The sequence below is a fragment of the Tasmannia lanceolata genome, unplaced genomic scaffold (genome assembly GCF_043159265.1).
Source record: "Tasmannia lanceolata isolate RefF3 unplaced genomic scaffold, GAP_Taslan_0.1 ptg000037l, whole genome shotgun sequence".
Classification (NCBI taxonomy): Eukaryota; Viridiplantae; Streptophyta; class Magnoliopsida; order Canellales; family Winteraceae; genus Tasmannia; species Tasmannia lanceolata.
The window spans coordinates 51,025,758-51,035,387 of record NW_027518714.1 but is presented as its reverse complement, the minus strand read 5'-3'; the positions used below and the strand labels follow the sequence as shown (position 1 = coordinate 51,035,387).

Here is a 9,630-nt window from a genome sequence, read left to right as displayed (position 1 = left end):
ATAGCAAGTACCTGAGTTTTAGTGAACTGGGTTTCCAGAGTACCCGAGTTTTAGTGAACTGGGTTTCCAAGCGGTGTTGGTTTTTGCATCCGGGCTGGTTCCGGACCAGGAGTGCGCTCCCGATCTTTGCGGAGATGAGGCGTGGCGAACCAAGTAGCGAGTACCCAGTTTTAGCGAACTGGGTTTCCAAATAGCAAGTACCCGAGTTTTAGTGAACTGGGTTTCCGAGCGGCGTTGGTTTTTGCATCCGGGCTGGTTCCGGATCAGGAGTGGGCTCCCGATCTTTGCGGAGACGAGCCGTGGCGAACCAAGCAGCGAGTACCCGAGTTTTAGCGAACTGGGTTTCCAAATAATGAGTACCCGAGTTTTAGCGAACTGGGTTTCCAAGCGGCATTGGTTTTTGCATCCGGGCTGGTTCCGGATCAGGAGTGGGCTCGCGATCTTTGCGGAGACGAGCCGTGGTGAACCAAGCAGTGAGTACTCGAGTTTTAGCGAACTGGGTTTTCAAATAATGAGTACTCGAGTTTTAGTGAACTGGGTTTCCAAGCGGCGTTCGTTTTTGCATCCGGGCTGGTTCCGGATCAGGAGTGGACTCGCGATCTTTGCGGAGACGAGCCGTGGCGAACCAAGCAGCGAGTACCTGAGTTTTAGCGAACTGGGTTTCCAAATAATGAGTACTCGAGTTTTAGTGAACTGGGTTTCCAAGCGGCGTTGGTTTTTGCATCTGGGCTGGTTCCGGATCAAGAGTGGGCTCCCGATCTTTGCGGGGATGAGCCGTGGCGAACCAAGCAGCAAGTACCCGAGTTTTAGCGAACTGGGTTTCCAAATAATGAGTACCCGAGTTTTAGTGAACTGGGTTTCGAGAGTACCCGAGTTTTAGCGAACTGGGTTTCCGAGTTGTACGAAGAGATTTGCAAAAGAGCTTCTGTCATTCACATTCAGCAGATATTTACTAAGTCACTCCCACGCCGGGTAATCTACTACTGATAGTATTTTCTGAGGTCTTCGGCGGCTTCAGTCACCTGTGCTTTGTCTCTCAGATCAAGTAGTTCAATCGGCAAGGATTCCGATGCATCTTTGCCTTTTGAGTGCCATGGCGTCTCCCTGGACTGTGGTTGATCTCCTCTAACCTCACCCACGCCGTTTGGCATTATGAACTTCATTTTCTGGTGATACGTTGAAGCGACTGCGCGGATTAAGTTCTGCCCGGGTCATCCCAAGATAGCGTTATAGACCGAAGTGACCATCACTACCTGGAAGTTGACCATGACGAAGGCTTGGCAGGGCGGCTCTCCGACGAGGACTGGGAGTTCAATCTGCCCTACCATTTTCACGACTTCCCCCGAGAAACCGAACAGATCGGAGTTCGCCGGCCTTAAGCGGTCGTCACCTATCATTATTCTCTCAAAAGCATGATAGTACAAAATATCGGCCGAACTTCCATTGTCGACCAGGATTTTCTTCAACTCCCAGTTTGCGACGAGCATGGTTATGACCAGTGCGTCGTCGTGTGGCAGTATCAGGTTGTCGAGATCCGCATATGAAAAGGAGATCTCATTCTCTGTCTTCATCTTTTTGCTGCACGTGTGCACGGCGTTGACTCGGCGTGCATATGCTTTTCGAGCAGCAGACGATGTGCCCCCAGCGGTTGGTCCGCCCATAATTGTGCCAATGACTCCCCTTGGCCGGGAATTGTGTGCCTTTGGTTGTGGACTGGATGGAGGAGGAGATTGGTTCTTCGCAGGGGGCGGCTGCGACCGTCGAGGGCTGCGGCCCTGAGGACTCTTCTCTCTACGCTCCGGTCTGTGGCTGTCACTTCGGACGTACTTTTTCAAATAGCCCCGGCCAATCAGCAGCTCGATTTCTTCCTTGAGCTGCCAACATTCGTCTGTGTCGTGACCGTGGTCCCTGTGGAACCGACAGTACTTTGATTGGTCCCTCTTATTTCCCTTGGAGATCATTCTGGTCGGCCACCTCACGAACTCTTCACTACTGATAGCGGCCAGTATGTGTCTCCAGGAGGTGTTGAGAGGGGTGAAGTTCTCTTCCCTCCTCTGCGGGGACTTCTCTTTTCTGGGGGCCCTGTAATCCCTACGCTGCCTGGTAGGATTTTTATCCTCAGAGGTTCTCCTCCGATTTGAGTCCAGGGCCGCTAGTGTCTCTTCAACTGCTATATACTCCTCAGCTCCGGTCATCAGATCTGCCAGTGAGTGCGAGTTCCGGCGGACTACTGCTCGGCAGAAATTGTTAGATCTAGCACCTGCGAGGAGCACGTTTGTGGCGGCTAAGGGATCTAGATTTGGCACTTGGAGTGCCTCTCTATTGAAGCGGCTGACGAATGCTTTCAGAGGTTCATTATCCTCCTGCCGCAAGGCCATCAAGGATGCTGTCGTTTTCCTTAGCCTACGACTGCTCATGAAATGGCGAACGAGATCGTCTCCAGAGTCCTCAAAGTTGCTGATGGAGCTCGGTTTGATCCTTGAGTACCAGTCCCGGGCCGCACCAGTCAATGTGGTCGGGAAGGCTCTACAAAGGAAGCCGTCTGACGCGCCGTGGAGGAGCATCATTGTCTTGAACATCTCCAAGTGGTCCACAGGGTCAGTGGTCCCGTCGTACTGCGGGACGATTGGCATTTTAAATCCTCTGGGCACTGGGGCACCCATGACATTGTCGGTGAACGGCGTTCTGCTTGAGAACGCCCACAAAGTGGGCCGGCTCTGATCCTTTGCCAGCTCTTCTATTCGGTGGTCCATTTCTTCCATCCTCCGTAGCATCGGATCAGCTCTACGGTCTGGTCGGTCCAGTGACCTGTTTCTCTCCACGGATTGGCTCGCCGCGGAGCCGGACTGACTTTCCGGACTCCTACGATGAGGTCGGAGTTTTTCTTGTGGCGCGCTGTCTTCCTGGGCTCGATGCTTTCGTGCAGAGCGGGACCGTGATCTCCGGTGGCGGTGAGGTTCTGTGTGAGCGTGCCGAGCTCTGGAGTGATGGACTAGCCTTGAGGAGTGGCGAGTTTGGTCCTCACCGTGGCGCGATGACTCTCCCCTGTGTATATTCGACCTTTCCTGGACAGGTCGTGGAGCTTCTGGAGGATGCTGGGGAGGTGCTTGAAGTAGTTGCTGGTATTGACCGACAAGTGCAGTCATCTGTTGAAAGAGGGCTTGCACTTGATCCGGAGTAGGTGTAGGATTGAGGTGATCCGAACGAGCCGGGCTCTGTTCGGCTGTGGCAGAAGCAACCACCACCTGTGAGGCGATTCGCTCACTCCGGGTCCTGCGAGGTAGAACTGGGTGGGCAGTCCGTGCAGTGGGTACTCGAGCAGTCCTCCGTCCTGCCATTTTGTAAGGGGATTTGAACAGCTTTTAGTTCGTGGTCCCACGGATGGCGGCAATCTGTTAGGCCTAAAATCGGTCAGATATGACAGTGACGTAAGAGCCGAGCTGGAGGACCCGGAAAACCGAGGTGAGGGAGCAGAGTAGGTGAGCCCTGTGTAAAGAGCAAACGAGGTCAGAATGACCAACCCGGAGTGTTACGCCGGACAGGCCCTTCGACACTGAAGTAAGTATGAGCAGGAGTGCAGAGCGAGTTTAAGAGTGGTGGGTGAGAAGTTATTACCCTTTTTATGAGCTTTGGAAGCCCTTTTATAGAGGGAAAACTGGGGTAGTTGGGGAGTTATTACTCCAGGACAGGTGTCGGCCAGCTATAGGTTCGAGCTCACCTACTCTGCTGTAATTACCAAACTACCCCTGCTGACGCGGGGTCTGCAGTGGGCCATCCTCGGGCCACGTGTCGACAGCTAATAGGCTGCTGTTTTTATACCCCATCAGTTCTTATTTCAATAAGCTTCCAAGGTTGAATCACAATGACTCAGGTCACTGACTGGATTGAGAACTCATCAAGAGTGAAACGTAACACTGACTGCAAATATAGAATACCTTGTGACAAACGGCATTTGAGAAATTATGGCAACTGAATTGCTTTAATTTCAGAAACAGAGTAGTTTAATGTTTACAGAATGATCATGCCTGAAATACCTATAACCATGAGTAGATCTCAATCCACTCAGTGAACTATGACAAGATTAGAATTTAAGTCTATAGTGTACCTTATGACAACCAGCACTGGTACTTTAATTTCAGGAACATAGTATATGAGTGTTTACAGTATGATCTGGCCTTAAACACCTATAACAAGATTACATTGTTAGATGTCCATAGCCATTTGATCTCGATGCGAGGGCTACGGCCAGTGTTTTGAGAGTTTCTATCATAATCACTGTTTAAACCGGTCAATCATTAACACACCCAAGTCGACCCCATTTTCCCTTCGCCTTGGCCGAGTTCTCATCCATGTCCAAATTTTGACCTATCAAGTAAATAAAAAAATTCTTTGGATCGCTCGAGTTAGTGAAAGGTTGATTTGTGTAAATCAACTCGCCCGAGTCAAATCCCTTTTACCTTGGCCAGGTTCTCACCTGAGTCCGAGTTTTGAAATATTGGCCATAATGCAGAGTTTGCCCCTTGTTTTGATAGCTTTGGAAAGAGCTCGTTTTCATAGCATTGGAAAGACATTGTTTTTTATTGTTACAATGCAAACCATGAATTTTTATAGTTTTGGAGGGACATTGAACGTGATCCATGAACCCCAAAAAAAAAAAAAGAACATTTTCACCCACAAATTTTAAACTCTCTGTCCTTTTCTGCCTCATTTAGTTTCTAACCATACATTATTCTGTAACTTCAAGTAAGATGTTTGGACTGAATTGCTCAAGTTCATGACTGATTTGACGAAATAATGGCCAATAACTTTTTAGAAACCATAAAAATAAAAAATATGACCATTAAAAAAAAAAACCCATAAAATATAGCAACCAAGATGTTCAGAAAAAAAAGGGTGGGGGTGGGTGGGGGGGATGGTTCAAGAATTAGCCCGGGCTCTGCATCAGAGATGGAGGGTTGTTTCAGCCCGGGCACGACTGTTTGTCACTGCCACATTCCTTGCTTTTACCTCCTCTGGAAACAAAAGCTGTATGATGTTCCAAAGGACTGTATTTATAGGGAAAGACCGCGTGTTGCTGCAAATTAACATTCACAGTCCAAATAAATATCCTCATTTTAATAAAAACATCGTTATATAAGCGATTACTACGGATCAGAAATTCAGAACATATGTATTTATTCACCAGATTAATTGTCTGCACTTTGGACATCGCTTCCCGCACTTGTCAGCAGCAGATTTCAAGCATTTCTTACAAAAGCTATAATTCAAGAATGTCACCAAATCCTTAAAAGGATTAAAAGAGAAGAAAAAACATTTAAAGGCCATGAATCTCTCTAATGAAAATTTGTATCAATTAAGATGGAGACTACCTGTGCCCGCAATGAGTAGTACTTGGTTCGAAGAAAATTTGGAAACAAATCTGCAGAAGCCCATGTGAAAGAATCAATTACTCCAAAAGCTTAAGCTGTTGGAGATGGTGTTACTTAATCTTTTATAATTTAACACTCCCCGTCATGTGTAGCCTCTCGTTTTTGTTTGGGTTGGCCTACATGTGGCCCCACTTTTGGGTTGGCCATTGCATTTGGAGGAGTTTTGAACACAGGACCTTTGCTCTGACACCATGTGAAACAATAAATTACTCCAAAAGCTTAAGCTGTTGGAGATGGCGTTATTTAATATTTTATACTTTAACAGCCCAAACATCTAAGAAAAGAAAGGGAGTCATTCTATCAAGAAAAAGTATAGCCAAGAAACAGACTCATACCGCACAGGAAAGCTCTTCCCTCACTTGATCAATACATGGAAGGGCAGAAAGCGAACAATAAATTACTCCTTCAGCAGGCAAAACTCCATCACTTACCTCTGCCTTCTCTATGACCTCAAGGATCTCTTTAGTCTTCTTCTCTGTGCCATCCTCTGCCAGATTCATATCCAAGAAAATTTGAAAATTCATGACAACCCATTTTCCAAATGTCTGTTACGTGCCTAATTGGCCATAACACAAATAAATAAAGAAGAAAATGGAAAAAGAGGGAGAGAAAGCTTGATTCAAGGAAACTGAACCTCCAAACGGTTCAATTCAAGAGTAACCAATGACTCACACAAAAAAAAAAGTTTCCTTTTTTGCGGTAAAATTCTCTACATTTGCACTGTAATACAACTACTTAAATAGAAGCACAAAACTAGTAATATATCATCAACCTATTTGCTCACTTACAAGACACATCATCAACAACTAACACCCACAACCCTAAAACTAAAAACCATATGATAACTACATTGTGCCTATCTCATATACATCGTAAGATGCACTGTTAGGTACCTAACCAATACGCCAAAATCTCCAGATCTGATGGAACACGTTAGGCTAGGCCCTTTAAACCTGTCACATACCAGGCAGGACCCCACTCTGTGACGGCTTTCACTTTGGCCTTTTTTTCCGATATCCCTTTCAAAACTACTAAATTTTTAAACGTTTGAATTTAAAATTAAGAACGGGAGGTAAACTTAAATTTGAATTTGAACCTATTGGTTGGAAGACTTAACGTTTGGGATTGAACCTCTGTAAGGGAGGATTTTAAAGTTTGAGTTGAAACTTTATGGTTAAGTGTGAATGAGTCGAGTGGATGTGATCTAAGGTTATTAATAACTAATTTCAATGGGACTTATAAGTGTCTTTGTATCAGTGCACTCAAAGTAAGTGAATGCAATCTTCTTTTAGGTGTTAATATACTGTTCGAGATTCAAGATTTAAGGGCCCCAAAGCAGATACGAGATAGAGTATATAATTTGATTACAATGTATAGTGTTAGTGGATTGAAGACAACAATTACGATGGGAACAAAAGGCTCCTAGGCTGTCCTGACAGGTTCTTACCAATCGAAGTAAATATGAAAGACAACTTTGAAGTGCAATATAAAATCAAATTTAGAAACCAAACGAACAAGCCAAGTTCAAATTGTATAACAAGTTGAGATTCAAGATGTAAGCGATGCAAGCAAGATGATTGAACTGATTTACGTAGTAAATCAGTTTGAGTTGCAAAACTGTGTATGTAACAGATTATGAAAACAGGTTGATAATATGACATGTATAAGAGGAAATATGTTATTGTTAAACAGGATAGAATCTGTAATCATTCAAAAAGAAAAATAAAAAAGGATACAATCTGTTATTAGAATTTAAAGTTCTTGCATACGCCTATAGATGATAGAAACCTGGCAGTAAATAAAGTTGAAAAACATAAGTGGATTGGCTTCTGTGATCATCATCAGCTACTGTTACTGGTTATCACATATTGCAAGTACTGATACTTGCATTATTCATGAAAACTAGTCTTTAAATACAAACTTCATAGCCCACTTTCTCACGTATTGCAAGTACATGGAGATAAACAGAAATAAAAAACTGCAAAGAGATAAATCAGGACTAATAATTATACTATTCAAAACGACTCAATGTAAACAAATAAAAGATTCACCATTTGTAACAGAAAAGAATGCAAGCAAATTGAAAAAGAAAAGGAGAGGAACAAATATACCTTTTCTAATAGCTTTGTAAGGGATTGAAGTAGGACTTAGTCGCAGAAGAGCTCTGAGTTTTCTGAAAATTAATGTGATGCAGTGGCGTATGCTTTGATACCACATGATGCACCGATACTTAGAGATGCAAAGTGTGGGTAAGATTGAAGGCTTTTAAATACAAACTCGTCTTTAAATACAAACTTCATAGCCCACTTTCTCACGTATTGCAAGTACATGGAGATAAACAGAAATAAAAAACTGCAAAGAGATAAATCAGGACTAATAATTATACTATTCAAAACGACTTAATGTAAACAAATAAAAGATTCACCATTTGTAACAGAAAAGAATGCAAGCAAATTGAAAAAGAAAAGGAGAGGAACAAATATACCTTTTCTAATAGCTTTGTAAGGGATTGAAGTAGGACTTAGTCGCAGAAGAGCTCTGAGTTTTCTGAAAATTAATGTGATGCAGTGGCGTATGCTTTGATACCACATGATGCACCGATACTTAGAGATGCAAAGTGTGGGTAAGATTGAAGGCTTGAAAATAGAGTTCAAGGAACTATGAGGAGAAGGGTAACTAAGGATGGTCAAGTTATGAAGAATCCCAGGAATCTGTTTTCATGATACATCCGTAGTTTCCCACTGGAGATAAGGATGCTAGGAATAGGGTCTCTCACGTGATGAGATGGGGCTGAAAATCAGGAAAAGGTTTATTGGATTTTGAGTAGAGTTTTTTGTTTCCATCTCTTCCTGGGAGACAACCTTTTCTGGATTTTGTTTCCTGATTTTTTGTTCATCTCCACTTGGAGCATAATATCAATTTGTCATGAAAACAAATTTCTAGTAGCCAAACGTGCCCAAGGAAATTGGGTTTGTGATAGGCTAAGGTTAGAACTTGCTTGATTAAGAAAACCCAAAACAGAAATGAGCAATTTCTGTATCGTGCAGTCTTCAAAAGATATATAGCCAAACGTGCCCAAAGGGAAATTGGGTTTGTGATAGGCTAAGGTTAGAACTTGCTTGAATAAGAAAACCCAAAACAGAAATGTGCAATTTCTGTATTGTGCAGTCTTCAAAAGATATATAGCCAAACGTGCCCAAAGGGAAATTGGGTTTGTGATAGGCTAAGGTTAGAACTTGCTTGAATAAGAAAACCCAAAACAGAAATATGCAATTCCTGTATTGTGCAGTCTTCAAAAGGTGTAGCATCACAAAAAAAAAAGAACCCAGATTGTATATTTGTCCAAAAGCTTCCCCATCATGCTGTTTATTCCTTCCATTGATAGAGGAGGTCCCTTACATTTAGCTATTGAAAAATAGAAAGAAAGCAGCACTATAATAATCAATAATCATCCATACTCCAAACAAGGGAATTTTCTACAAACAGAGGAAGAAAACCATCAACCTTCTTTCACGTGAAAGCCTAAGGACATCAAGTGTCAATCATGTTGCCAAAATAATGCATATGTGCCTATGTGGTGACTCTCCAAAGAAGAAACTAGCTATTCTTTGAAATAAGTAAGAGGAAACTAGGGGTGTAACTCGGTCGGGTTGGACCCAACCCGACACAACCTGAGGAACCCATATTTCCAACCCGAACCTGACCAGATTTCCAACCGGCAAGGTTCAACCCGACCGGATCCGAGGAACCCATTTTCCCAACCCGACCCCGCCCCGCCCCAACTTCAACCCGACCCAACCCGAGTTTTTAAGCTTAAAAATATAAAAAATTATAAAAAATGTCGATTTTCACTCTGGGTTGGGTTGCCAAACCGGAACCCAACCCGGGTTGGGAAAAGTCAACCCGAACCCGAACCCGAACCCGAACTCAACCCGACCTTTTTTCGGGTTGAACCTGTTGGGTTCGGTTTGAACCAAACCCGAGTTGCACCCCTAGTGGAAACTTCCTAATTTAACCAAGCACCAATAAAGAACCTTCTAAGCTAGCTAATAAAAATTAGCTTACTAAACTTTAAAAAAAAAATCCTTTCAATAGAAACTTCCTATCCATACGTCCATATTGGTGGAGGTGGATTCCTATCTATAACGTAGGGACTTAAAATAGAAACTCGTTTACATTTAGGACATATGTCTAACTTGGA

The 9,630-nt window shown here is 43.6% G+C and overlaps 1 protein-coding gene across 2 annotated transcripts; it reads right to left on the bottom strand.

Moving 5' to 3' along the window:
* Positions 1-4,845: 4,845 nt before the first annotated feature.
* LOC143861202 (uncharacterized) lies at positions 4,846-8,985 on the bottom strand. 2 transcript variants are annotated; one of them, XM_077372133.1, is made up of 6 exons: positions 7,915-8,985; positions 7,541-7,781; positions 5,765-5,916; positions 5,370-5,419; positions 5,183-5,257; positions 4,846-5,074 (listed from the first exon to the last, which is right to left on the bottom strand). In XM_077372133.1, exons 2-6 carry the CDS (start codon positions 7,644-7,646, stop codon positions 4,942-4,944), a joined length of 516 nt encoding a protein of 171 aa, XP_077228248.1. In that variant the 5' UTR covers positions 7,647-7,781; positions 7,915-8,985; the 3' UTR covers positions 4,846-4,941. The 2 variants fall into 2 exon arrangements, with proteins under 2 accessions (XP_077228248.1, XP_077228249.1); XM_077372134.1 differs by having other exon boundaries at positions 7,541-8,985.
* Between the last annotated feature and the right edge of the window lie 645 nt (positions 8,986-9,630).